Genomic DNA, 27860 nt, shown 5'->3' on the forward strand with positions numbered 1-27860 from the left:
CGTGGGGGCCCTGGGACCTGAAGGCCCGGTCCTGACCGCCTCCACCTCCTCACTTGCCTTTCAGCTCTGCAGTCCTTCATCGGAGCCTATGCTGCCTACCCCAGGGAGCTGAAGCACATCTTCCATGTGCGAGCCCTCCACCTCGGCCATGTGGCCAAGAGCTTTGGGTTGAGAGATGCTCCCAGGAGCCTTGGCGTCTACACTGGAAAGAGGAGGAAAACAGCACCCAGAGGGTAAGCCATCGGAATTCATTGGTGGAGATGTCTGGGGTCAGGGACGTAGAGCGCTCCGTGGAGAAGAGCAGCGTGAGGTGGTGTGGCAGGGTTATCTCTCCACCTCCGCACTGTGGGATTTGCCATTCTGCCCATCTCTCACTCCATAAGCTCCTGGACCTAGAGAAAAGATCCCTGGTAGCTCTTGTTGGGCCCAAACGTAGTGGGACTTATGAGCAGCGGTCAGGCCTATTGGAGAGAAGAGTAGCCCCCTCCCTGGGGGTGACTTGGGGGCTCATTGCATTCCTTGTGCCTCATCCTAGTAACGGACCCGGACCTGGGAGATGGCAGCCTTGAGTGCCAGGAGCTGCTGATGCCCAGATCCCCAGCATGCTGGCCTCAGGGTACACTGGGTGGGCACCACCTGCCACTCTGTGGGGCTGAGTGGTTGTCAGGTGAGGGTGTGCACTGTCCAGGAGTGTTGCCCTGTGGGGTGAAGGCTAGTTCTGGTCCGGCCTCACGTGTTGAGACATCCACTCAGCAACCTTGAGCAGTACCAGCTCTTCCTTTGATCACCGCAGCTAGAGCTTTGGAGACCCCTCAGGTGCTCTGTAGGGAGCCTTGGGATGGGTAGCCACCCTTGTTGCACAGCCTTGAAGTTGGAGGTCATGGTGATGAAGTGTTTGAGAGGGCAAAGACTTCTGGTGCACTCCTCAATTTCCAATGTGGCGCCTTTGAGTGCTCTGGGCGGCTACTGCGCTGTCTGTCCTCTCCACATTAGATAGAGCAGCCCCGGCCATCCTGCCCTGACCCGAGGCTCGCTGCTGGATCCCCAGTGTCTGCTAATTCTTCCTTAGTCTTGTCATGGTCCAGACCTTCGGGACAGAAGTCTTAGAGTCAGGGACTTGCACCCAGCTCAGCTCCATTCTGGTATGAGTTTGGAACCATTCCTCTTCTCTGTATCTCAGTACCTCATTTTCCTCCACCACAAAACAGAGTCACTCCACCTGACCATTGAGAGAATCAAGATTAGGTGATACCACAAATCCACCTTTTGAACCCTGCAGGGCAATCAGACAGATCTAGAGAGCCGATGAATCAAGACCCTGGAACATCCCATTTAATCAAGCTCTTTGTGACAGTAAAGTGTCTGATTCTAGCTCCACTGTGGAGTTGTGAAGACACTTGCCTTCTCCCTCGCACTCAGGCCTCTCCTGTGGAGCTGCATTCCCACCTGCCTTCTTCCCAGCAGTGTGGAGGTACAGCGCTGCAGAGCAGGGTGCTCCCCTGAGATTTCTGTACCTGCCCTCTGGGTCCAGGAGAGGACAGGCGCATCAGCGTTGCTCCCAGACACATGAGGCCACCAGACTTGGGTCTCTATCTTTCAATTTGATGCCTCTGTCCCTGCACTTACTATGGAGAAGGCAGGGGAACCTTGAGCACACTATGGGGTTTCCCAGTCCACATCTGAGAGTGACCTCATAAGCCTGAACATCTAGCTCATCACCATGTCTAAAATGCAGGTTTTCTGGGTGATGGAGCTAGACCTGCCAGATTATGGGTGCTAAGAATCGGGTCTTTGTTTATTCCTGCCCAAAAAAATAAATATAATCACAATATTCTATTATTAGCAGATGACCTACGTTCATGCCTTGAAATTTCATTAGGAAGTGTTAAGCCAGCCAGCAGCTCTCTAGACCAGGAAGGCCGAGTCCTGCCCAGCTCCTGGGAAGCCAGGCGGGGGGGCTGTTGGGCGGGGGAGTTGGCGATGGCATTGTCCTTACCTTGAGAAGCCGCTAGGGAGAGAGCAACCGCCGCCGCCTGCCTCAGCTGACCCTGGATAGCAGATGGGCACCAAGACCACTATACCCCTGTGAGCAGGGGATTTAAGGGCTTTATTCAGGGAAGAATGGGCTGATTAGCCGATAAAGAGCATGTAAGATGGTATGGGGCAGCCTTTGATGTCTGGCTGGCACGGCAGGGAGCCGGGTGGTGAGTGACAGCAGTGTGTCATAGGATTACTCCGCCGTGACAGTGGCGCTCTCTGTTCTTGCCATGTCACCACTCTGTTACAGCTACTTTTTCCGTTGTTATGCCCTTCTTTTGAAGGCATTTCTCTCCCTGCTCACTCGGCTCTGCCTTTCTAATGCAGACAGCAGTGGAGGGCATGGTGGGTACCTTTTTGTATTGGGGAAGTCTTGTCACTCCTGGAGGAGCAGTGACTTCAGAGCTAATCTGCACATGGACCGTGTAATTGTGGTCAGGGCGAGTGGCAGAGACAACCTGACAGATTGTCCACACCTCAGTCAGGGCTCAAGCAAATGCCAGTTGCTGCTTTTTGAGAACTGGAAAGAAAAGTCCATTGAAGCCCACAAGGTGCGGGGAGTGGCGCCATGGCCACCGTTATTGTTCTGGCTGGGGCGTCTCCTCTGAAATCCGTCTGTCAAGACAGAGAATGCCTTCTTTATGTTTTTGTACGGGTGAGCAAAGCAGGAACGCTAAATTCTCTAACTATTCACTTCCAGCTTGTGGGGTGCTCTCCCATAGTACTTACGGGTCATGTGCAAGCCTGTGATGTCTCAGACCGGAAGTCAGGCTGAGCGGAAAGCCCGTTCACCTGTCATCAGAAGGCTGCTGAAGTGTGAGCCCAGGCCAGGGCAGGTTGGGACCCTGCTGGCTACTAGGCACTTCCATGGAGTGATAGAGGGGATTTTTACCTTTCGTATTGCCTTTATTCCTATACCCAGCCATTTTTCAGAACAAGAAAATAAATACTTAACGTCCCCAAATGAGATCTTAATCACCAGGTCTCTGCCGACTCCTACAGTCCTCATTCAGAAAGGAAACAGTAAATGCCTCTTCCTTGCACACAGAAATACAGTCATAGCCACAAAACCTCTTCTGACACCTACACACAAACCTGTCAGAACAGCCCCCTCCCCGGACTCCTACACAGACATGTACACAGGGAGTTGGTGCTGCTGGTAAAATATTGAGTGGCCCCTTAGCAACATCCATCACAAAAACAGCATTTTCCTCCCGTGAAAGGCAGTTCTTATTTGGAAGCGATGTAGATTCAGCAGTTCTTGAGAAGCAAAGGTAACATACTCCAAAACCGCCATCTTTGCAGGAGACACGAAGACCCAGAGCTGCCTGCTCTGCGAACAGCAGGCCGCTGTGCTCGTGAGGGGAGCAGGTCCAGGGATGCTGGGCGGGCGGGCGGCATAGGGTCACAGTTTCTCTCCCACAGACGAATGCCTTGCAGGATGGTCCAGAAGGTGGAAATCAGTGTGCCTTGAGATCTTGGTGTTTTGGGGGGCCGGGGAGATGGCTCAGTAGGATAAGCACTTGCCTGGCAAGCATGAGGGCCTGAGTTCCACAAAAAAAAAAAAAAAAAAATCTTGGTGTTTGGGACGACAATATAAAAGCGCAAGTGTGCTGTTTGAAACCACCTCCCCCGCCGAGAATTACTTGCTCAACCGAGGCACTCCTCTTCCCTAGGTTAGCGGTTTAGTGTGGGCGAGCTCCTCAAGATGGCTTCACCCAGCCTCTGCTGCCTGCGCCTCTCTGGCGTGGTCTGTGTTTAGAAACATCTGGGACAGTGGCTCTGTTAGTGGGGAAACAGCAATCTCAGTACTTGAGTATTCTTGAATATTCTCTCACCGTATGTAAATGTTCTCATTCCACCGTCCTCCCCAAAGTGTTTCCTGAGCTTATCACATTAGGCAAACAAGAGTGGAACCAGCTTGGCCTTCCATTCTGTACCCCTAGGAGAGTGAGGTTGCCCATGTCTGGCCCCTCCCGAGGTGGCTTCAGGGCAGAGTGCCCCGCTCTGTGGAGCCTTGCCCACCCTCCATCCTTCGGAAGGCCTAGGTGCTCTCTGCTGCCCCCAACATACGTAGCGTCTGCATGGGAGGCAGCCTTCCTCCTGCAGGACACACGTTGCCAGCTCCTCCTGTCTGAACATCCACCTGCTTCCTCCTGTGGCCGGCGCGTGCTGGAGCTGCTGAGAGCTCTGGTTCTGGCACTTTCGTCTCCCAAGGCCTTGCTGCGTTGCTTGCTTATCCCATTGCCGTTGGGTACCTGGAAGGCACGTGTGCCTGAAACCACACTAGTGAGAGAAGCATGTCCTCTCAGCTCTGTCCCTCGGCCTTCCCTTGCTTCCTTCCCTAGGATACCTGGCTGATTCACACAGATTGTGCTCTGGCCTCCATGCTTGTGTTCTGTGCTTTGGGACAGGCTTCTGAGCCTCTCTTGTGACATATCCCTTGTCCCTCAAAGCCCGGCACTCGGGCCACACCACATTGGCCTCAGTGAGACCAGCTGCTGAGCATGGAACATTGCCACACTGTCCTGCGTGTGGAGAGTGGGAGCACTGGCAGGCATGGCAGTGACCTGTGACTGCAGTGCTTCATCCCGCTGGCCCACAGCGTCCTCAGCGTCCCTGGGCTGGGAGGCAGTGTGCGCAGTGACTGCGGTACCTACAGACTTGTCTCACCAGGACAGCCTTGAACGCGCAGCCGGGCCCCTGCAGCTGCAGCTCCCTGTAAAGCAGTAGTCTCGGCATCAGGAGCAGCTTGCCTGCCAGTTGGTACGTGGCATTTACAGCCTTCTAATGTCACTAAATTAGCTGAAGGCAAACCTGGAATCTTGCCCACTGTGAAAATTCTCTCAATCTCATGAGCCAGTCATCATCCTGTGAAAAGCAGATTGGCCAAAGGTGCGATCAGAGGCTGAACAAAGCCGTGCTGGAAAGTACAAGGCTCTGTCCACCACCAGCCACCACATCCGAGTGGGTGTCCGCCTGGGTCGGCTCCCAGCATCTGCACCATGGGTCCCTCAGTGCTGTGTCTTCCAGGAGCTCCCTGCCCACGTGCTCTCAGCCCAGCCCCTAACTTCATCTGAACACCTGGACTTCTTCCAGGTGCCCCTGAGGCCACTGTTGCATAGGCAGCCTGACCCCTGTACCCCTTGCCCCAGGTGGCCCTGGTGCAAAGCCTTTCCGTGATACCTGAAGCCACTTCAGCAGCCCTTTCCCGGCAGGCCCCTGTGGCTTGGCCCCTCGCTCCCCATCCCTCGTCCTCCTCAACCCCAGCCCTTCCTCAGGAATGTCTGCTGGGAGTGTCCCTCACCTGTCCCATCTTGGCAGCTATGTCGTCTCTCCCAGATGCTTTAGTGTCTACACTTTACCTCCAGGGGGCCTCCGAGTAGAAACCCCACCTGCCTTTTTTGTACAGCATCCCCAGCACTTACCCGGCACATGAGAAATGTTCTTCAGTAGGAGAGCAGAAGCTGCAGTGCTGTGTAGTTCTGAGAGGACGTGCTTAAAGGGAAAAGGGAAGGAGGTGGTTCTGACGTGAAGAGAATTCCTCTTTGTAATTTAGTGAGTCCTAAGAACCCAGACCCTACTTAAAGAAGATAGTGTCTTCCAGAGCCCCTTGTACCCCTTGGCGGTCTGGCCTGAGAGCAGGCCTGAGAGCACTCCTGGAACTCAGGAGCACCCCCAGAAAGGTCAGCACACTCACTTGTGTCTGCCTGGTGTCCAGGAGAGGGAGGCCTAGGCATTGGCCCAGAACACAGATGAAGGGCATCATGGGAAGTTCTCCGCCCTACAAGCTCAGCCTTCCCTGCACAGCAGAGGGACAGACAGCTGTGGGTAGGGGAGCAGAGTCCGTTCTGCAGTCCACTGGGCAGCCCCATGGAAAGGCAGGCGCGCAGGTCCCAACCTGGAAGCCAGGCAGAAACCACGAAGTGTGCAGAGACATGATCATTAGTGGACCCAGCAGCACCCCTGGGCTTGGAAGACATGGTCCTTGAGTCACAGGGTGTCCCTGGTGCGGTGAGGCAGAGCGGCTCTGGCTGGTTGCTCCTGTCATTCAGGGATGAGTCCAGATCAAAACTACGAGAGTACACACAAGAGCAGGTTCCTGTGGCTGCTCGGCCGGGGAGGTGGGCTGGTGACCCGGAAGCAGAGCCTGGATTCTCTTTAGAGCGTGAGTACGAGGGTGAGGACCATGTGGGAAGACAGCTGCAAGGGGCGGTTCTGGGCGGTGAACGCCAGCCTGTGCAGGGTGTGGGGACTGTGTGTGGCCTGAGAACCCCCACGTGTTCATGAGTGGTTAGGATCGGGCCGCGTATGTGGGCACGCTGCCTACCGCAATCAGGTGCTGCTAGCCTGCTCTTCTGGGCTCTGTTTAATTACAGCTCTGCACATGCAGCTTTTTACATTTGGCCTTTTGCTTCTACCACTATTTTTTTCTATCTGAAACCATGCAATTACCAGCTTTCCGCCTCCTCGTGAAACGAACACACTCATCCCCACCAGGCTAATGAGGCGATTAGAGGGATTTCACGGTGACCCTGAGCTTCCTCCACACCTGGGTCACCTGCAGACAGCAGGAGCCACAGGATGTGCTTTCAGTCTCACAGTCGGGGCTGACAACAAAGAGCAGGAGCCTGGCCAGCCTCTCCTGGGAGGATGCTGGAGACGCTGCTGGAGCCGTCCAAGCACTGGAATTGGACGCGGCTGGCCTAGCGGGCTGGCAGACACCAGATGCAGAGGCCTGCAGCAGGAGTACAGTTTAGAAGATGGGCTCTGCCTGGGCTCTGCTACTTCCTGGCACTAGCGAGGTCAGGAACACACCTGGCCCCTTTCCATGGCGCCCCTTCCTGCAGTAGGAGGTGTGTGTCCCACACCCCCACCTCCTCTTCATCATAGGAGGCCAGAGCCTTTCCGTCTGGCTGTGCCCCATGTGAAGTGGCTCTGCTCTTTTTCACATGTCGTCTTCACCCTGGCCCTTTGTTGTGAACAAGCAGCCAGAAATGTGATGTTTTAACTTGTTAGTAGTCAAGAGGAAAGCTGCAGCTTGAGAACCAGCATCCCACAGTGACAGTAGGTGACACATTTGCATGTACGTTTTAAGGTTGCTGGTAGAGGTGACAGTAGCTCCTCTCTGCGGGCTCAGGTGTGCCCTCTGCTGAGCTGATCTCTCCATGCGCTCTGCCCACCATGGCCTCCTGGTCCCTGTGACCAGCAAGGAACCTGGAGCAGACCCCTGGCCTCCCCCTGTGGGTTCCTTACGTGCCCCGTGGGGAGCTGTGGGTTTCTGCAGCCAGCACTGGGCTGAGTGACAAGTATACAAATTGGGTTAAGGGTATTTCTTACATGAACAGATTATTCTGTGTAACCAGCGAACTGGACCCGAGCAGCAGGTATGTTCGTTGCGTGTAGGAAAGATGTGGCTTGAAGCCATCCGAGTAGCAAACCCTGGGGCAGGTTGTGCGGCTGTCTGCTCCCGCGGTGGCTGGTGTGAGGCCTCCGAGAAGAGACGGCGCTAGGCGAGGTCTGGCTCTCGTGCCCAGTATCATCCAGGCCTAGAAATAGTGGAGCAGCCGGAGGAACCCGAGCTGTGGGCCTGGGCGTCACTGAATGGTATCCCAGCCCTCAGCTCGGCAGCAGCCTTCTGTGCAGCAGGGCTGTCCAGGGCAGAGCCATGCTCAGTGTGTGTGACTCGCCTCGCCTCGCCTGGCCTGGCCTGGCCCAGCCCTCACCTCACGGCTCCCGTGGCTCCTCCTCTGTGCGTGTGCCCTGCATCCAGGTACATTACCACCTTAAGTGGTGCACAGTCTGTAGAGCCCTGCTCCTGTTAGAGCTCCAGAAAGTGAAGCAGAGGTCACCTCCCACTGTTCAGTCCCGAAGATTCGAACTTGTGCGTAGCTGATCTCCAAACCTAGAAATAGAAGTGGTGGCCATATTGCCTCAGCCAAACCCTTGTCCACGTGACATAGAGTGCATATCTGGTGGTGGCTTCTCACCTCCTCCCTTCTGCCTTGTCTGTTGTTAATGAGGACAGTCACCTCCTTTCCCTTTAGTCAGAGAGTGAACAGTGTAGTGGGATGAGGACTGGCCCTGCCTAGAGCTCGAGAATAAGCTTGCACTCCTGGAGCTGCACAGCACATCCCAGGCCCTCTCTGAGGCCTGCTGGTGTGGCGGCGGCAGCTGGAACGGCACAGTGCACTCAGGACAGGCGGACATTGGCCTCTGCAGCCAGTGACCTGCTTGTGTTCTCCTGTGACCCCTGTGGTTTCCCCAGTATACTAATGAGGAGGCTGCCCACAGGGTGGAGATTTGAGCCCAGGCCTTGTGGTTCTAGGTCATAAGTTGCTAGCTAAATCCATGTTTGTACACATGGTGGTTCCTGCCCCCCTCCTTTCTCAGAGCAAGATTCCAGGTGAGGAACCACGGCACACACCTGTGACTCCTGCACTGGGAGGCTGAGGCAGGAGGACTCCAAGTTCAGGCCCAGCAACTTAGCAAGGCTCTGTCTCAAAAAAGGTGAGAGGCTGAGGACGCAGCTCAGTGCAGAGGCCCTGGGTTGGGTCACTCCCCACGGACTGTGCTCCACCTGAAGGAAGACCACACATCCGTCCTGGTGTAATCGACTTTCTGAGCTGAGGTCTGGCATGTTGGGTCTGCTAGGGCATTCTGGGTCTTCTGTCACCATCTGCAGATGTGATTAAATTACCTGGTGTCATCTAAGTCACTATAAGAATGTCCAGCAGGATGACCCAGAGCACTGTGCTGGGAGCGGCCTCGGCTGTCCAGGGTCTGGCCATGCCAGCCTCAGGCTTGCCCCTTGTCCCCCGCATCCTTCCATCCCAGCAGTGCCCTGTGCAGCCTGTGCTTGTGCTGCCAGGCGTCTGGCGTCCGTGACTCCTCAGCCACTCAGAACCAGGCCCGCTTCCCACACGGTATGTCGCTGGGCCCGGGGCAGCCTGCTCAGGTGAGAAGTGCAACCTCATTCTGTCTGTTACCTGTTCATTTTAGCCCAGAGAAAACCCCCCACAGAACCAAAATCATGGAAAACCAGAAGGCAAGTGGGATTTTTGATTAATAGAAATTAAAATACTATTGGGGGCCACAGAGATAGCTCAGTGGTCTAAGCGCCTACCTAGGCAAGCGCAAGGACCTGGGTTTGATCCCCAGCACCACATGCCCCCTGACTGTCCAGCCAGGGAGCGCTGAGTGGGTTACCAAGACTGGGCGTGATGGCACACGCCTGTATCCCAGCACTGAGGAGGCTGAAAACAGGAGGATCACGCATTCGAGCTGCATGAAATACATAAAAAAATTATAAATACATAATTGAAAAGTACAGGGCCGGGGAGATGGCTCAGTGGAATAAGCACTTCCCAGGCAAGCGCAAGGGCCTGAGTTCAATCCCTGGTTCCCCCAAAAAACAAAAACAAACAAACAAAAAAAATTTTAATTGAAAAGTACTATTGGATTTGGCATGAGCAAAATTCTACCGTTTGTCTTTTTTTCCCTTATAATGAAATACTGGGGTTTTTCTAATTGTAAATCCACTCATGATAAAAATTGAGAGGCTAGAAATTTAAAAGTGCTTCGAAGCCCACGATCCACTTTGACCTTGGCTCCATTTGCGTACCCTTCAAATCTTTGCATTTGCTCTACATACAGGGCTTTGTGTTTTGTTTTAGATGAAAATATCATTTACTTAAAACGAAACTAAAGGAATCATCTACTCTCTTTTAAGTTATTCAGCTATCAGAAGACAGTTTATCAGGGTTTCAGTCTTTGTGTTCTGAGATCCAGTGACATTGTTCTTCTATTCACAAGTTTACATAGCCAGTGGGAATGGCGGCTTTGGTATAAGTGCTGTGTCTTTAAATCCATTAATAATCCATTGAAGCACAAAAAATGCACGTGAACAGTATTTGCTTACATGTTTGCCATATTTATTTTTTTGTTGTTGTTTCAAAGATTCTTTCTCTGTGCAACTCAGGCTGGCCTTGAGCGCACTGTGCAGCTCAGGGCTGTCTGGAACTCCACGCGACCCTCCTGCCTCAGCCTCCCCACCCCAGTGCCAGAATTCGGGTGTGTACCATGCCACCCAGCCTGTTTTACCCCTTCTGTCTGGTGTCCCTCTCCCCTCCCTTGCCACATGGCCTGTGTGCACCTAGTGAGAAGGAAGCGCCCGAGAGGTGGGATTGGGTCTCCGGGAAGAGGCGACTTCTCAGTGACTGCTGTGGATGACTGAGAAAGAAGGAAGTCCTCTAGGTTGTGCTGGGAGCCAGCCTAGAGTCTAGATGTAATGAGAGTAGACTGAGAGTGTAAGGAAATGCACGTGAATTTTAAATTCTGGAATAAAGACTTTTTCTAAGACAGACCTTATAGTCATAAAAGGCTAAAATAGTGCCAGACTTAAAATACACAAATAAGATAAAATTGTTGTAACTGCCTCCTACAGAAGAATGCCGTTTATAAAAGCTTTCTTTGGACAAGTGTTTCTGTGATTTATTGAAGAAGTTGAGAGAGAACCCTGCAACCTCTGCTCCTGGTCACCGAAGCAGGACGCATTGATTTTCTACTTAGGCTGTGTGTTCACCTTAGTGGCAGTGGAAGTGGCATCCGTGTGTCCCGCTGAGTAACCCAGCCTGGAGACCAGGGGGCTTCAGCCTTCACTACAAGGGATTCCCCATGGTTAGATAAACTGATCTGTTGCTTGGTAACCCCCGGATTACTACAGTAGATGCTCAAGAAGCTCGAGTGAGAGGAGTCTGGGTATTTGGAGGGCAGGAAGGGCAGGAAAGTTGGCAAGTTTTGGGAGGACTGAAGCTTGGCAGGAGAGGGCATGAGCACCCATCACATGCTCGGGTCTGGTGGGGTTCATCTTCCCAGCTGTACTTGGCCTTTTCAGCCTTGGGCCTCGGGACACAGAAGGGAACGGAGCTGCCCCAAGGGGTGTGGGCCCTGTTGACTGTCAAGACAGCAGGTGGAACCCTGGAACTGGCCCTATGTTCTCCCACCAGAGAGATCTGCAGCCGAAAAGTCAGGACCCCTGGCTGTGGGCTGGGCCACCATGAGACTCTGAGCTAAACTTGCAGTAGCCAGGAGACAGGAAAGGCGAGGCAGGCAGGGCTGTCTCCAGGAGATCCTTTCTTTGGTGTTGGTGTGGTTCTGGCTCGAACCCAGGACCTCACACGTGCTAGGATGCACTTCAGCACTGAGCTCCTCCCACTCCAAGACCTGCTTTCTAGTGGTGACCCCTGACACTGGACCTGGGGACGTTTTAACAGACATTCCCACCTGACAGCTGGTCATTCCTGCTGCTCCCCCCTCCCCCAGGTTTGTCTCTGCAGAGGGGCAAGTACGGAAAGGGCCTGATGGGAACGAGTCTGCCGCTCTATGCAGGGTGTGGCTGCGAGGGGACTGCAGGCGGCCGCAGGGCTGCACTGCCTGCATTCTTGAGCGGAAAGAGGCGCCTGCAGCCTGCACCGTGTCTGTCGGCAATTAGTGTATCAGCCACCCAGAAGAGATCCTGGTTATTATTGTGCATTAGCAGTGGGAGGAGCAGGCATTGAAGTGCTAGAGCTTATGCTGGGGAGGATATTTTGACGGAAATTTTGCATATTTTGAAACTGAGGTTGTTACATTTAAAATTATACACATTGTGAGCACTTGGCTTCAAAGGAAAGGAAAGAAAAAGCATTCCTTCCTGTCAGAACCTTTCACTCTGTCTGTCATAGAAGCCGACTAAAAATAAACCGCAAGCACCAAAAGTGGCAGCCTTCAGTTTGGAGCAGGCTAAGTGCTCCCAACCGCGGGCCCGTCTGCTGCTGCCACCACACGGGCCCACTGCTCGGGCCTCTGCCACGTACGCTGAGGCGCTCGGCCCAGTGGGACAGGCACCCAGGGGCGGGACTGCTGTCCTCCACGGAGTGGGCCGTGCAATCACCAGGGCTCGTGGTCCTTCCAGGCTCCTGCGTGGGCTAGCGGTAGAGTGTGGCACCTCCGGGCCTCAGTTTCCTCGCGTTGAGCTGAGCATGGCCCCATCCCACATGTCAGCCCCCAGTAGCACTGCGTGTCTTACTTCATACCGACAGGTCTTAGGAGCTCTGTTCTCCGTATCTCTCCACTTTCCAGATAAGGACAGAATCACTTGTTCTATGTCGCATGCCGAGCTCTAACCCCAGGGCCTCGCTCCTCGCTCCTTACTCCTCCATTACCTAGCTCTTGTCCCAGTTGTCCCACTGCAGCAGCCTTTGAGACCAGACTCAGCATGACATGGTATTTCTACTCTGACATCCAAGGCCCTTCCCGTCATATCTGACTTGTCCTCCTGGCATCAGCCTGGGCTGGTAGGGAGAGTAGGGGCAGAGCCCACCGGACCTGTTTGCCCTCCTCTTCGGTTCTCCTTGTGGCTGGGAGCCATCCAAGCTGTGAAAGGAGGAGTCGCACTGGCCTTGCCGAGCACGCCGGAAGTAGGCAGCAGTGCTCAGACATGGTGCCCACAGCCGCGAGAGCACTGGCCCTGGTGCCTCCTGCTGAGAGCCTCCCGGGCACACAGTGCTCCGCGCTCCTAGCGCCTGAATGACGTGACCCATTAGTCTCCTGCCTCAAATCCTCCTCCCAGCGGAGACTGAGCCTTCTCTCCCTCTGTGTCACATGAGGAAACAGCCGTGTGGCTGTAGACCTGTCCCTGGATAAGCGTAGAAGCAGGCCTCAGTGCTTCAGCCCCGGTACAGCAGGATGCTGCGCTTTCTTCATAAAGGGTCACATGGGTTAGTCTCACCTCTGACTCCTGAGTTTCGAAGGAGTTCTGTTTATTTTGGCTGTAATTTCAGTCCACTTTATCCTCTAATTAGTATGTAAAGAAACACCATAAATAAAGCAATTAGAGCAAGAACTACACAACACAGTGCTGCGCTAAGACTGCCAATGGGTGTCCCAGGAATTGTCATGTGTGTTGACCATTGTTTTTTAATTGTTATTTTGGTGAAAAATCTTAGAAAACGTCTTATTCTTCGCTTTCAACAGCCGTTCTTCTGTCTGTGGTTAAACTTCTGCCTGATCTGGTCGGAGGCGAGACTGCCGTCTCAGAGCACAGCTGCTGCGGCTCAGCACTGGAGCTGCTTCTGCCTTTGGCACCTTGGTGGGTTGGAGCAGGAAGCAGCATCCCTCCAAGCCCCAGACTAGCCACGCGCAGACAGCTGCTGGCCTAAACCTGGCTCGGACACTCAAGAGCCTGCACCCCGGCTTGGGGTTCTGCGGGCTCAGAATCGTGTGTGAGAGGCTCTTTCCTGAGGGCGTGGTCTCTGACTGACCCAGCAGGGCAAGGGGCCTCGCTGCCTGTCCCGCAGGGCCGAGTCCTCAGTGTCTGATGCCCACGGCCCCATCACCTTGCAAGGCATCCTAGCTGCCGGTTAGGGGCATTTGCTGCTTCATGCGGTGCAGTTTCTGGGTGGGTTTTCTCCATCCTCTGGCAAACTGCTGCATCATACACCTCGTTTGCCATCAGAGTTTGAGGGTGTACAGTTCTCTTTTTTCCCATGAAAACAACACAGAACAAAGCCTGTTTTAAAAATGCCATGATATTTTGCCACCGTTATGAAAATCTGTCAGCGCCGTATCTAATCTTCTGGTGCATGGAATATCAAAACAAGCACTATTGAAGGGATCGCACTTCTGTTAATACAAAAATGTCAGCTTCCCAGTTTCACAGCCAGCTGCCGTCAGCCTCCTTTCCAAATGTGAAAGGAGAAAGTACTAAAGTTTCTCCCCTCTGCTGTTACTGTTCTCCAGGCCAGACCTTCGCAAGAAGCCACGATGCGAGCCGCGGCTCGCTGAGGTCCTCCGCTCGGAATACTCAAGTGGGCTGGACCCCAGCGCCACCCAGGTCAGGAGGCAGAGCACACTGGAGGCAAGCAGCTCCTCCCGGGACCACGAGCGCCCGGAGAGGCTGCCCAAGGGACAGCAAGGCCTCCCAGAAAGGTTCTAAATCCCTGTCCACAGGACTGGGCTCAGAGTGATGCTAGAGGCCTGGGCAGCGCTGGGAGGATGTCTTCTCATCAGAAAAATACGTGTGACACCTTGCCCTGAGCAGGGACCCTGGGCAGGCATATCCATGACTGCAGCCCTGTGATGTGCTGGTTGCGTGACAGCAGGCTGTTAGAACTGGACTGGAATTTGTACCAAACGTATTTGTCAAGTAGTTATTGTCTTAATGTACACGTGCTTCAGCACAAAGGCCTAAGGGTTTTTAGTCCGGGTTAGAAATAGAAATGCCTTTGTTGGGCCTGTGTGTTTCTCCCACAAACACACTGTCGCATCTGTGTGCGTTGCCTTCCCTTTCGTGTCCACGGGAAATGCACTCTGGGGGCTAATGGATTCACTGTTCCTCGCTGTCACTGCCTGTGAAGTCAGAGGGCACCAGTGCTCTGAGTGCCTCTTTGCTTCCTTGGCAGGTGTCTTCGTGTGGTGACCCAGACCCAGCCACCCCCACTGCTTTCTGGGAGGTTGACATGGACCCCGATGTGTTTTTGTTGTTGTTTTTGGTGGAACCAGGGATTGAACTCAGATCCTTGCGTTTGCCAGTCAAGCGCTTGTCCTACTGAGCCATCTCCCTGGCCCCTCTGATGTATATTGATTTCCCAATAAACATAAGCTCTGCACATCCCAGGGATGCAGGGAGACAGGGCTGAGAGCCCCACCTCCCCGACCAGGCCCTGCCTCTGTTCTCTCCTGTTACATTTTCCTTACTCTTCATAATTCGTGTGCCAACCACTTTGGTTTTCCTGGTAAGAGTGCTGGGACCCCAGGCCCACATGGACTGACTGGCTTGGGCTGGGGTGCTGGCAAGAGTGGACCCACTCAGGAGGTGCAGGACCTTTTCAGAGTTGGTCATTGTGGGAACTACTAGGGACTATTTGTGAAATCTGCACCCATATGTTTTTTTTTAATGGTACACATTAAAGGGGCCTTGTGTAAATCTACTGTCTTCTGTTTTGGTAGGATGGCTCACATGATTGGATGAGGGAGGGGCCAGACCTCACAGGTGGAACCCAGCAGGCCCAGTGCCAGTGATGGGGGAGATCAGAGAAAGTGTGCCTCCCCACCCCCAGCAGTATATACGGGGCAGGGCGAGTGGGCCCTCCTGTGCTCCCCAGAAGGGGCCAGAGCCAGCATGGGAGTGGCTGCTCCAAGGACTCTTGGGTGCAAGCGTCATTCGTGCGGGAGATGCTGTGAGGGCTTGAATCAGTAGCTCACCCAGTTAATAAAGAAACATGGATTTAGCAGATTTAGGGTTAATATTATCTAAATTTAAATAACCTTCAAATAAATCTCTTATTATAACTCTTGACAGATTATACATTTCAGGCATCAATTAGGCAAAGCTTGAGCCTAATTCCACAGTACATATTCTAATTTTGTGTGTGCTTCTAATCGTGCCTGTTTCTGATTTCCCAAACTAACCCATTTCTCTGCGACATCAGCCTGGTTAGCATATGAAAGTCCCAGATCATTTGGACCTTTACTGGAACGTTGTGGCCTGAAGCTCTCCCACCCCGCCCCCACCTCGGGCTGTGGAATGCTTTTTTGGACTGAAACACCCCCAGTTGCAGTCCCAGTGCCTGCCCATCAGAGGGGCCCCCATTCTCACGCCTCAAGAGCGAGATCCCCTTGGTGAGCGATTAAGTCGCTAAGGCAATGCAGACAGCATCCTCCACTCTTGCCAAACAGGGCACCGAAGGACACTTGGACAAAGCCCGCTCATCCCTTTGATTTTTTTCTTTGCCCCCTGGAGTGAAGAGGGGAGCCAAAGGGCCTTTGCACGCAGATGTGTTGCAGACTGGCCCGGGCCTTGGTGAGCACTTCATGTGCTGTCAGCGGAAGCCTTTAAAATCCAGGCGCCACTGTCCAGGGACAGAAGTCCGAGGCGGGACCTCCAGGAAGCTGCCCTGCCTGGAATGCCCACTTCGCTGGTGCTGCTGGGTTGTCTCCGTGGCCCTACAGCGTTTCTTCCCCTCGCTCCTCCAGACGACGTGTAGAGCAAGGCCCAGCACTGGGGGCGGGGGCACCCTAAGCCTCCCTGCCTCCATCCTGTCGCTGATGAGGATCGTGGGAGGGTGGGCCCTGAGAGGTGGTCTCCTTGGTTGCCATCCTCTGCTGTGGCCGAGCGTCTCCTGTACCTTCTCCCTCTCAACATTCCCATCGCCGGGGTTGGGAAGACAGCCCACTTGAGCCTCTAAACAGGGCGCAGAAGCCCACTTCACTGCAGACTGGAGATATTATTACAGATGAGTATGCAGGACAGTGCAAAGTACTGTAATTATAAACTTGTAGGGAAGCCTTGTTCTTCATTAATGTAAGATATGAAATGGCCTCTGAGGTACAAGGACGATTACATAGTTGAGAATGTGTCTGTGATTTACACTGTGGCTGTGTAAATGTAAGGGTGGCTGCTCCAGCCTGCCTCCTCCACTTTCACAAAATGAAAAGCACACCAGTGCAAGTTGTCCTTTGATAGATTTTTAATATGATTTTAAAGAGTTTTGTTTGGTCTCATTCTTATTCAATGAGATTAATTTAAAGCACTTATCTCCCGGGTTTAAGTCAATCCATGTAGGATTTGGGCAGGGTTTGCTGCCTGGGGGGTTTTGTTTGCAGGGGGCTCTGAGAGACTCCTTTCCCACTTCATTAACCCTGAGTTGGGGGCAGTCCCCCTGCGCCCCTGCCATGGCCAGGACTTGGGATTTACCAGCCCCATTCACATGCAAAAGAACCCGAAGGCCGAGGGCCCCTTGACTTAATTAGCTGCTGTGCATTTTGCAAAATTAGAATAATACCCTCGCCAGCCCAGGAAAGGGGGGAGGAAACAGTAGCAGACCTGTGTCTGCTTTTGGGGGTTACAGCCTGAACACGTCCCATCTAGGTTCTCCCAGAGCTCTCCTGTTACGGGCTGTGCCTCAGCCTGCTGGGCACCCAGAGCTCCGCCATGGGTGCTCCACTGCAGGTGGAGTGTAGAGGGGGCATCCCAGCTCTTCCCCAAAGAGGAATGTCTTTGGGCAGTGACCCTGGCCCTCAGAACGTGAGCTAGACACTAAAATCCTGCTGGGGCTGCAAAGAGATCTGGCTCTTTTCTGGATCTTGCTTCCAACCTCATCCCAGGGTGACGAGGAAGTGGGTTGCTCCAGTAGTCACCCAGTGCAGCCTCAGGCTCGGGGACAAGGCGCACAGGGTCCTGACGGGCACCAGGGGCCAGGAGTTGCTCGTTGCCCACCGGCAGCACACTCCGTGGGTGCTGGGGGTGTCGGGCGGCAGAGGGTGGGGTGATGGGGAGCAGTCTCGGAGTCCATCTGTCGGCCCCTAGACCAGCGGGCCGGTCACCAGCTGCCGGTGCCCTTGTTGCAGCCAGATGCGTCGGCTCAGAGAGGGCATTGCAGCCCGGCAGCAGCGAGGGAGGCCAGGCGCTGACCCCCGACCGGGCCCCAGGGTTGTCTGGGAGCCCAGAGGAACCAGATGGGGTGGGGGAAGCAGAATGGGAGCTTCGCGGGAAAGACAGCCCGGGTGGGGGCGCCAGCTGCCCAGGACCCTCTCGCTCAGCCAGGTCCCCTGCAAGGACCGCAGCACCGACCAGGCAGAGAAGAGAGAAAAATTTCGTTGGAGGCTGGACGGAGACCGAGCCCCAGGAGAGGCAGATGGCCCCGAAGAGGGTCGGGCAGGGCCTGGGCGCCGACTGACGATGGGAGCGCGGACAGGCGCCTGGTCATTTGTAAGAAGTTTATTTCGACATTTAAAAAAGAGGAAACCCAAGAGGCCTGGCTGCCCGCGGGCGGGACAGAAGTGGAGACCTGGGGTCAGTGTCGGTGCGCAGGTCCCCGGGCCCCGGGAAGGGGAGGGCACAGGCCACAGACTCACTGATTCACGGACACGGTCACGGGCTCAGGGGTCACGAATAAATAACTTCATATACACTTTGCACACGGTATGTACAGCTCAACCGCCAGGCGGGCGCGGCATCAGGAAGGTGCTGGCCTCCCACCGCGCCCCGCGGATGGACGGAGAGAAGCTGGGTCCCCCGCTGGAGCAGGAAGGGGGCAAGGGAGCGAAGCACAGGTCACCGACAGGTCCCGGGGGCCCAAGGACCCCCGGGGACCGGTGGATACTGGGAGAGTGGAGGTACGCGGAGACGCGTGTGCACACCCGGCGGGTGGAGAGGGCACAGAGGGGCGGAGGAGGCGCAGTCCAGGCCCGCGGGGCCCCGGTGGACTTGGCATCGGGCCCTTGGGGGTCGCTGGGCCGGGGCGCCAGGGAGCGCTGGCGGGCGCCTCACCGGGGCTGCGCGGCGCGCGGGAGAACTCCAGCCAGCGGGGGCAGTGGCGGGGGCGGCTCGCCGGCTCCCTGGAGTCCGTGGATGAGGATGCGTGGCACCAGTGGCCTCTGCAGCGCGGGGGGCGGCGCGCTTGGGCCGCGGTACAGGTAGAGCGCCGCGCCGGGGTCCAGGTTGGAGACCAGGCTCTGTGGATAGAAGTAAGGCGACGGGAACATCCGCTGGAGCGCAGAGTAGTTGCCTGCTTCCGCCAGCAGCTCCAGCCCGACAGCCGTCTGTCGCTTCCATTTAGTCCTGAGGACCGAAAGAGTAAGGGAAGAGTAGGACAGGGATCGCAGCTGGGGCACCTGGGACCTCTTCCCCTCTGGAGCGTTCCTGCAGGGTTAATAAATACCGGAATACCCATTCTCTCCTTGAATTTCCCCCTGGATTTCCACGCTACGATCCCCATTTTACAGATTTTAAAACTGACATGGCGGTGCACACCTATAATCCCAACACTCTGGGAGGCTGAGGCAGGAGGACCACAAATTTGAAGCCAGCCTGCCTGGGCAAATTAGACCTGTCTCCAAATAAAAAATGAGAAAGGGGCAGATGTACTTCAGTTATAGAGTGTGCCTGGGTTTAACCCCAGTACCGAGGGGGAAGAGGAGTGTCATATGGGCCAGTTATGAAGATCTAGAAATCGGCAGGATCTGAGGCTCTAAGCTAAGCTTTTTGACCTCAGAGCTGGGCTATGACCTTCCACTGGGGTGGGCAGCGCTCCCACTTGGGTTTCCATGGAACTGGGCCTTGAGAGGCCCCTGCATCTATGCTGCCTGGGGAGACCTGTGGAGACCACCAGGCCCAGGAGAGGATGGCAGAGGTGGTGGGGTTAGGCCTGCTGGGCAGTCAGGCACCCTCAGGTAACCCTGGTGCCCATCTCCGCAGACCAGGCAGGCAGGCAGGCAGGCAGGCAGGATGCGGCACAGGAGAGGCTACGTGCCGGCACCAGCACCTTAGCTCCTCCAGACGGCAGCAGCACCCACAGCGCAGCCTCCCAAGTCTGTGGCTGGCTTGCTGGTGAGCCCTGCTTCCCGGCTAGCCGCCACGTTGGCTCAGCAGTTAGAGCAGGCCGGCCTGGAGCCCGGGGCTCACCTGTGGAGGCAGCTGGTGCCCAGCTCCAGTGAGGTGGGCTCAGTCACACCGGCCCTGGTTCCCTCCCTGAATTATTCATCATCATCATAATTGTGTAATTACTGCAACAGGCCTTAATTATTGATGCCCGGAGCACTAATCAGTATTTATTATTAATGGGGCTGCGTGTTCTGACGCTTGCTTATGGGAAGCACTATTCCTGCCTCTGCTAAAGAGGAGGCTGTGGTGCATGTTCGTGCGACCTTGGGTCAGGCTGCTGCGTGTCCGTAGAATTAAGTGTGTGTGTGTCATACGTAAATCTGTGAACGATTTTTAGAAGGCTAGGAAACAGGTTCAATAGCAGCACCCAGGAACCAATTTCTGTTACTCCACCTAGAGAGAGGCAGAGGCCAAGTGACCTGGGAGCCCCTTCTGCAGGGAAGAGCCCGGCCCCCCCTGTGCCTTGCAGACTAGGCTGCCACCAAGGGCACCAGAGCACAGCTTCAGGGCCTGCCCTCCGGACCTCCAATGCCAAGTCTGGATTCCTTCCTGCCTTCCCTACTGTGGGGCTTCGATTGAAGCTTTCCCCTCAGGGCTCAGTTTCCGCACTTTTACAGAAGTAGGAAGTCGAAAGGGCCCTTCCCTGGCCCCAGGCTGTGGTCTCTGTGTCCCCCTCCAGAAGCTTCCAGGAAAGGCGCACCCCTTCCCAGGTCCACACCCCGGCGCTGCGCAGCACACAGGGACCTCACCTGCGGTTCTGATACCAGGTCTTGACCTGCGTGTCGGTGAGGTTGAGCGAGGCGGCCAGCTCCATGCGGTCCTGCACGCTCAGGTACTTCTGCCGCTCGAAGCTGCGCTCCAGCTGCGCCAGCTGATGGTCGGTGAAGGCCGTGCGCGCCTTGCGCGGCTTCTTCAGGCGGACCGGGGGGCTGTCCCGGGAGCTGGAGATCTCGCGGTCGCCCTCCTCCTTCACTGCGGAGACAGCTGCGCGTCAGTGCCGGCCCGACCCACTGCTGCCCGGTCCTCCCTCTCCTCCCGCCGCCCGGCGGTGTCCCGTAGACATGGTCCCGGCCTGTGGCCCCGCGGCGCCTGAGCGAGCAGGGGCCGCCACACAGGTCCTGGAGCCGGGACACCCAGGCACCCAGAAACAGGGCATCGCCTTGGCGGAGGCACGGAGAAGAGAGCGCCCGAGGGGACACCCGCCCGCGGCTCCGGGGAGAAAGAACCTGAGCCCCGCAGAGCGCAGAGCCGCCTTGTTCCTGCCACTGGTGCGCCCAGCCTGCAAGCTCCGTGAAGACAGACAGCGAAACCCCGCGGAGCCTGACTGAACTCTCCCCAGGCAGGAGGCCAGGGTCCGGCTGCAGGAGCCATGCTGGGGCCTCGTCCACTCACCACGTCGGTGAGGGCAAGGGAGGGAGCTGAGAACCCAGAGGTCTTCAGAGAAACCCGCATGGAGGGACAAAGTCCTGCACTCCCCGCAGCAATGCCTTGTCCCCAAGAGCGCGTAACTGTGGCCCAGCCTCACGTGCCCCCCACCTGGATGAGAATCTGTAGCAATGGTTTTCCAGACACCTAAAGCTGCCTGCAAACTGAGCGGAGGGAGGCAGGTCGGGCACAGACCGAGAGGGCCCAGGGAGGACTGGCGGCTCCCGGCGCCTCGGCCTGGGCGGGCCGCACACACCGCGGGGTCTGGTTTTCGCCCCGGTGCTCATCCCTCTGTGGCCCCACTGTACCCGCATGGCGATTGCACTTATGGCCCTCCACCGGGACGGAGCTGCACCAGCTTCCCGCTCCTGAGGACCAAAAGTGGACCTGGCTGGGGAGGCTTCTTTTTCTCCACTTTCGTGCAGGGTTGAACGAAAACGGAAAACTCACACAGGTTCCACGCTCTCCCTCCTTCTTTCCCTAAAGAGACTGTAACCACACAGGCAGCCTCTCCAGGACTGAGGGTGTGGGATTCAACTGGACTCAGTGTGCCCCCCTTTTTCTTTATTATTTTTTTATGATGAATTTCATTGTGCATGGCGTTTGCAATAACAGGGTTCAGCTGAATGTGAGTTGATTTCTCTCTGTAGGAAAAAATAATCCGGTTAATTGAGCCACTGGGGAGCGGGGCTTTTCAGCTGGAAAGGCTGAACTTTCTGGGTAGGAAGGGCAGTGGGCACCGGGTGCTCCCTGGCGGTGCACAAGTGGAGAGTGCCCGATAGGGACGGACAACTCGAGCTTGAGCTCCTGCCTGCCTCCTGCACACACCTAGCCCAGAGAACTGGACTCTGGGCACCATTAGAGCCAATTATCCAAACCTCTACCTTGATATTGCAGAAATTTTACTATTTGATCTAATTATCTAGACTATTTATAAAAAATCCCCTACTGAGGTAGAATGGATCAACTGCTGGGTTTCAAAAACTCAGTCCCTGCCCAGTGAGGGATGGAGCCTTCCGAGGCACAGCCTCCAGGACAGACGCAGCCAGCAGGACCTCCACTTCCCAGACTTTGTTCTGAAAGCTACCCCTCCGCATCCCACAGCCTGAGGCCCAGTCACCATTCTTGCCTGGAGCAAGCCCTGGTTTCGTTTCTCCCTGGACCTAAGCTGCAGCCCTTGGTGTGCACAGACTGGACTAGAGCACCTCTCCTCAAAGCCTGGTTTCAGCTTTTGTGGATATTGTGTTTGAGAAGCCTTTGCTACCAGAGACTTAGGAGCCTGGTCTTCCTCCCCAACCCTTCTTGGAGGAAGCGCTCAGGGAGGACAGGGGCTGGGGGCAGTAGGTTTAAATGCCTGCGTGGTCTGGCTCTCTCAGCTGCCTCTGTGCTTCTGTCTCGCCATCAGGCTCTGAAAGTCACCCCGTGTTTGACAAAAACTCCAGGCACAGCCTGTATAGCCCACTTCTGCTCTCCTTTTCACTCGGGGGCTTTTTTAGGTACAAAGGTGGCCGCTCCTAGCTGTGGGGGGAGACCTTCTATCCCCTCTTCCCCAAACCTATTTAAGTGATGTGTGCAGTCGGCCCCTGTGTCACCTTCCCGATCAAGTATCATCAGGGAAGGGCGAAGAAACTGATATCCAATTATCTTAAATGAGACCTCTCAGGAACAAACTGTGAACCCACACAGGCCGGGAGGTTCTTCTCCCTTGCTTTAACCACAAGGATCGGAAGTTGTGGTTGTTGTTGCAAATTGTAAATAATAAAATGTGATGCCATGAATTATATTTACAGCATCTACACACAAACACAAACACACAGAGGTACACACCTGTGCTTCTCAGGACAAGTTTTCCTTGCCTCGCTAAGTAGGTCCCTGAGGGAGGCACAGGGGTCTCTGGGCAAGGTGCTTGAATGCCTCCAGATCTCTTCTGGTGCTCTGGCTGAGCCTGTCCATGTTCCAGGGGTGGCTGGTCTGGCCTCACTGAAGGAGGCTCAGCACCACCATTTGCATTGGGGAAATGAGAGAAATGGGATGGAGAGTAGGACCCCAGAGGGGTATAGATTTGGCATCAGGATCAGTCCTCCGATGAATTTTTGGTGGGAAGGAGGTGTCAGATGAACCTTCCTAAATTTTGTGAAGGCTTTGTAGAAATAGGGGCCAGGAGATGCAGACCCCATAAAATAAAGGAGTTGCTTTTTTTTTTTTTTTTTAGTTGCCTTTATAGAGAAATTTTGTCTCATGAAAAGGATTTCAGGAATTAATTATAATGCAAAAAGAGCTATGAACAGCTTTCACCAACTCCTAGTTTTCTTTTGGGGCCTGGGGGACACAGGGCTCCCACCTCCTAAGCCCCATCTAGGTCTCCTGGCTATCCTCCACTTCTGCCTCTTGATGTCTTCCAGAAAGAACTCAATTCCTCTGGCCCTCGTAAAACAGCTAAAGGTCTAAAACAGAATTAGGGCACATTTTCTTTCCCTCTTCCCTCCCCGTTTTCCTTTTATCTTGTTTTCTTCCCTCTTTTCTCATAATACTGATCTCAGCCGCTTGGTTAAGACTGAATGAAAAGAGATCAAAAACAACAAAAAGATTCACTGGGAAAAAAAAAAAAAAACAAGCAAAGGGGCAGCAGCCCCCACCAGGGGAAAACTGGGTTGGCTACTCAAGAGTCTGGATCTATTGCTTGAAGAACTTAAAACAAAATTCACTGAGGTCTGCCGTGTATGTAACGAGGCCCTTCTCTGTCTGCCAGACCTCTGAACCTGTTCCAGCCAGTGCCGAGCTGCTTCTTCTCCTTTGAAGCCAATGCTTCTTTTGCAAGATTCTGGGGCCCAGATGCATCAGGCCCAGTGGGAGGGAAAGACTAATTTCTTATGGGGGTGGAGGGGGTTTCAGATGAAAGAGCAGAAAATTCTGACTGTGCTCACAGCTCCCACTGAAAATTTCCTCCCAGAATCTCATTCCTATAAAGCAACACTTTCCCCTTGGGGTCTCAAATCCCCTCAAGGTCTCTTCTCAGGTATCAGTGGCTGGAGAGGATCCTGCCCCAGAACCACTGATAGAAGGGTGGTGGTCCCAGTCAAAGTTTCCAAAGTTCGTCACACAGATGGGGAGATTTCTCCCCTCTCCCCAGCCCCCTGCCTGCACAGCACCCTTTGTTGCTCTAAGGCTCACACAAGACCAGCTGCCTGGCTTGGGCCTGGGGATCGAGCTGAGCACGGTCCTGCTTCCCAGGGCTTGTGCTCAAGTTTTACACCCACTTTAGCAATATACCCTCCCCCAAGTTTTTGTCCTCCTGTTTTCTTACCTTTATACTCAGAGTCTGATGAGGTGTTGCTGCCACCTTTGTCCAGCTTGTCTCTAAAGTCCTCCCCAGCCTTGGCTGCAAGACGGCCCCCAGGCTCAGGGGCTGTGGGCTGCCCGCTACTGGAATAGGGTGCACAGGCCGCGAGAGGTTTGCAGTCGGCAAGGATGTCCCTGATCAGAAAGGAGGAGGTGACGGTGCGCGACTGGGCAGGGGCAGAGAGCTGCCCGGGCTGCAGATGGGAGTCCAAACCTGGGCCGGATGCCCCGCCAGGCCGCGGGGTGCCTGTCTCCAGACAGTCCCTTCCTGGCGAGGCTGGTGAAGAGCAGTCGCTGCTGCTCTCCGAGCGTGGACTCAGCTCCAGGGGTGAGCGGCAGTCCCCGAGCAAGTGGTCCCCCTTGGGAAGGGCGGGGCTGCCCGCACGGTGGGAGAGAATTGAGTCGATCCCAAAGCCATTGGAGCCTTCCATCGCCAAGCTGCGACCGGTCCTCCCCAAAAGCTCCCCACCCACCCCCAACCCCAGCCGCCGCTGCCCCTGCCCCTAGCTGCGGGCTGGCATGGGGAAGGCGGGCAGGGAGCCTGTGGGCACCTTGGACGGAGTTCAGCCTTGGGGGAGCCCGGGAGCTCGGGGCCAACCTCCTCTGCGCATTAGATCCAAAAGGGCTCAGCGCGTCTTCTGCAGCATCGCGCGGAGCCGCCGAGGAGCCGAGGGGGGGTGGTGGGAGTGTCAAGGAGGAATGGGAGGAGGGCGCGCCAAGTTGGGGAGAGCAAAGGGGGAGACGGACGGCCTGAGATCCCCTTTGGCTCAGAAGATAAGCGAGGATGGTGGAATCTAAATAAAGGACGGATTTGAAAATCCAAACCGTGCGCTTCCTCCAGGCAAGTGGTGGCGGAGGGCAGCGGGGTCAGCACCGCGGATAGCAGCGGGCCCAGGCCGAGCTACCAGCCGGCAGCACAGAGCGCACCTGGCGGCGTCAGCACCGCGGAGAGCGGCAGCGGCCGGAGAACCATCCCGCTGCACCTGCCGGCAGGTCCGCGCCCGCGCCCCGCGCCTGGGCCCGGTCAGCACCGTGGACAGCGCCGCGCGGCTCCTCGCTGCTGCTCCGCGCGTCCTCGGCGCGAGCCTTCGCCTCCCCCCCTTCCTTTAAAAAATGAACTTGTGTCACTTTTACTTTGGGGGTGGTTTTTTTTTTTTTTTGGTTGTTGTTTCTCTCTTTTTTCGTTGTGTTGTGTGTGTGTGTTTTTTTTAAGGGGACTCGCCCACGTGTCCCCGGAGTGATGTCGCTGATTGGCTCTGGCCGATTTTGGGGGTGATGTCACGGCTCCGCAAGCCGCTTCCCGATTTCTTTTCAGTTTGATTAAAAGAGACACTGAATTAATTACGGCACAGACCCAACTGTTTACCGGCGATTTCCACACGGTTTGCTTTCATTAGGCCGGCGATGAAGCCCCTAATGAGGGTGATGAGCCGCGGAGGCTCGGGCTGCGGGGGAGAACGAGCCGCGCGCCCCGGTCGGGACGTGCGGGTGCGAAAGCGGTTTTTGGAGCGTTCCCGACCTTTGCCCACAGATTCACGACCCTCCTCTGTGAGTCTGTCCCAGACTCTTTCCTCCCCCGCTTTTCTTCCAGAAACAGGAAGGTCTTAAACCCAACGAGAAAAATACGTGTGTATATGGAGAATTCCTTTCCTAGTGAGGGCAAGAAAATTTAATTCCTGTTGCTTTCTGGGACGTTCTTGATAGGTTCTAGATGCTTCTCGGTAAAACAATTTGCAAGCCTTCCTTTCTGGCTTCTTTAGGCCCTGCAGTCCTGGTGACCTGAACAGTGACCAGTGTCGATGGCTTTACCTTGGGGGGGGGTGCAGACCGTGGGAAGATCGCCAAGGTTGGGGACCTGTGGCCTGAAAAAGGCAGCATTGAGGGACAAAGAAGCAGAGGCCCCTCCCACCGGGACCCAAGGCTGGGGAGCTGGTGTTTTGTACCTCTAAAGGAGCATGGGGTGGACGCCTTCACGTGGCTGCCTTATTCCCCGTGAGCTGGAGCTTGCCCTGGGATGTTTCAAAGGCACAACCTTTTCCTTGGGAATAAGGCAGCCACTTCACATACCTTCAGGGGGTTCCAGTTCCCGCTTCTGGGGTGTTGAGGCCCAGGACAGCGGGGCAGATCTGGACAGTAGCCTGGGCCTGGATCCTCTAGGGACAGCCCCAGGGGCTGTGAGCCAGGCAACCTCTGCACCTTCACAGCCAGCCCAGGTGGCCCCAGGTCTTTACCAGCTCAGTGGAGCTCCTCTTCCCCACCCTGGACCCCTCAAAACTGCCCCAGGTCCTGGGTCATCACTAAATCTGGAATCCTTAGGCACCCACATCACCAAACCTAAGATTCATGGGATGCCCCTGAAGCCCCGAGCAGCGGAAACCTCCTCCTCTCTCAGGCTGGGTCGCTGTGGCCTAGCGCCCAGCTCCGTGTGCTCCCCCTGTGCCCGGCAGCAGATTGGAAGCAGCCAAGCTGGCGGCTGGGCTGGGGGTGAGGGCCAGCAGCTCCCAGGGGGACTTCGGCTGGGCTCGGCTGCAAGCTGTCGGGCAGGCAGAAGAGGGGGCCTGGCCCCAGCTCGGCTGCCTGTACTGGGCACCTCCTGCCACAGGGCCTTAAGGGCCAGTGGCCCCTTTTAGAGTGGTGGACAGAAACCGGGCCATAAATCAGGCGGAGCCGGGCTGCCCTGGCCCTTCACTGCCAGCCCCCACTCAGGTGCTTGGCGAGGCCTCACTTAGCACTCCCCATCCTCCCCTTCCCTGCTTCTCCCAGCCTCCATCTTTGTCTCTGGAGAAACCTCCTCTCCTGGGGCATCCAAGTCCCCTTCCTGGGCCTGTTAATGGGTGATAGAGTACAAGGGCCCCAGGTCCCAGGAGACCTGGTGTCCCCTGCCTGTAGCCCCTGCGGCAACCAGCCAGGGAGTGCCTCGGGCAGTGCTGGCACCTTTTCTGACCTCTGCTCTTAAGCTGAGGGTTTGATCTGGGACCCAAGACAGAGCAGCTGGGCAGCGAGTGGCGCTAGGCGCTACCTGATCAGAGTGAAGGCAGGAGCCACTCTGGGCAGGCGGCAGGCTGGGGAAAGGACGGTGAGGACCTGACTGCTGTAGCCCAGCCAGCTTCCCTATGCGGCCTGGAGGCCCAAGAATATTTAACGGATCGTTAGTATGCTCTCATTTGCATTGAATTATCACCGCATATTATAATATAAAGCATGCTAGGTGAATTTTTTCGTTTGAAATTTACTCTAGGATTTAGCCGTCCTCACTAACATGGTTTTATCCCTATTGGGGTATCTCTGGCGCCCCCAGAATCCTCCCCCTCCTACCTCCTGCATCATCCGGGTCTTGCCTGCATCCTCACTGGTCCACAGTCAGGGACTCGTGTGTGAGCTCACCAGAGCTTGTGTTTAGCTGGGAAGGAGCAGAGGAGTGGGCATGTTTCTAAGGATCTAGGAGGACTTTGGAGAAGAGACCCACGGTGGCGGGGAGGCCCCCGGAGCTGAGGCCTGAGGGAGCAGGGTGTGAACACTGGCAGGTTGCTTGACCTCTCCCTGGGCCCTGGCCTCAGCATTCCTTGGGGCTTGGCAGAGGGGTGCCCAGGCCTCCAGGGAAGGAAAGGGGACTTCCCGGGCTGGGTGCAGCGCC

The 27860-nt window shown here is 55.6% G+C and overlaps 2 protein-coding genes across 4 annotated transcripts in view; one reads left to right on the plus strand and one right to left on the minus strand.

The window, feature by feature from the left end:
- Positions 1-14576, plus strand: part of Ddx31 (DEAD-box helicase 31) — a 73342-nt gene extending 58766 nt beyond the window's left edge. For 2 of the 3 annotated variants that reach the window (XM_023700503.1, XM_023700505.1), the window contains 2 exons: positions 65-233; positions 13819-14576. In XM_023700503.1, the coding sequence (XP_023556271.1) occupies positions 65-233; positions 13819-14014 (365 nt within the window). In that variant the 3' untranslated portion in view covers positions 14015-14576. The remainder of the gene's footprint in view (positions 1-64; positions 234-13818) is intronic. The other variant, XM_023700504.1, reaches the window with a different exon arrangement.
- A 3756-nt stretch (positions 14577-18332) lies between these two features.
- Positions 18333-24849, minus strand: Barhl1 (BarH like homeobox 1). Its single transcript, XM_004640433.1, has 3 exons — positions 24192-24849; positions 20212-20434; positions 18333-18640 (listed from the first exon to the last, which is right to left on the minus strand). The coding sequence occupies exons 1-3, from the start codon at positions 24655-24657 to the stop codon at positions 18346-18348; spliced, it is 984 nt and encodes a 327-aa protein (XP_004640490.1). The 5' UTR covers positions 24658-24849; the 3' UTR covers positions 18333-18345.
- Between the last annotated feature and the right edge of the window lie 3011 nt (positions 24850-27860).

This window comes from Octodon degus, unplaced genomic scaffold, assembly GCF_000260255.1.
Source record: "Octodon degus isolate 3935 unplaced genomic scaffold, OctDeg1.0 scaffold00123, whole genome shotgun sequence".
Taxonomy (NCBI): Eukaryota; Metazoa; Chordata; class Mammalia; order Rodentia; family Octodontidae; genus Octodon; species Octodon degus.

Excerpts from the sequence above, each read along its gene's own strand:
- Barhl1 (XM_004640433.1), bottom strand. The coding sequence starts at position 24,657 with ATGGAAGGCTCCAATGGCTTTGGGATCGACTCAATTCTCTCCCACCGT. Across the intron at positions 20,435-24,191 it reads ATCAGACTCTGAGTATAAAG|TGAAGGAGGAGGGCGACCGC; the intron begins GTAAGAAAACAG and ends CTGTCTCCGCAG. Across the intron at positions 18,641-20,211 it reads ACCTGGTATCAGAACCGCAG|GACTAAATGGAAGCGACAGA; the intron begins GTGAGGTCCCTG and ends TTCGGTCCTCAG.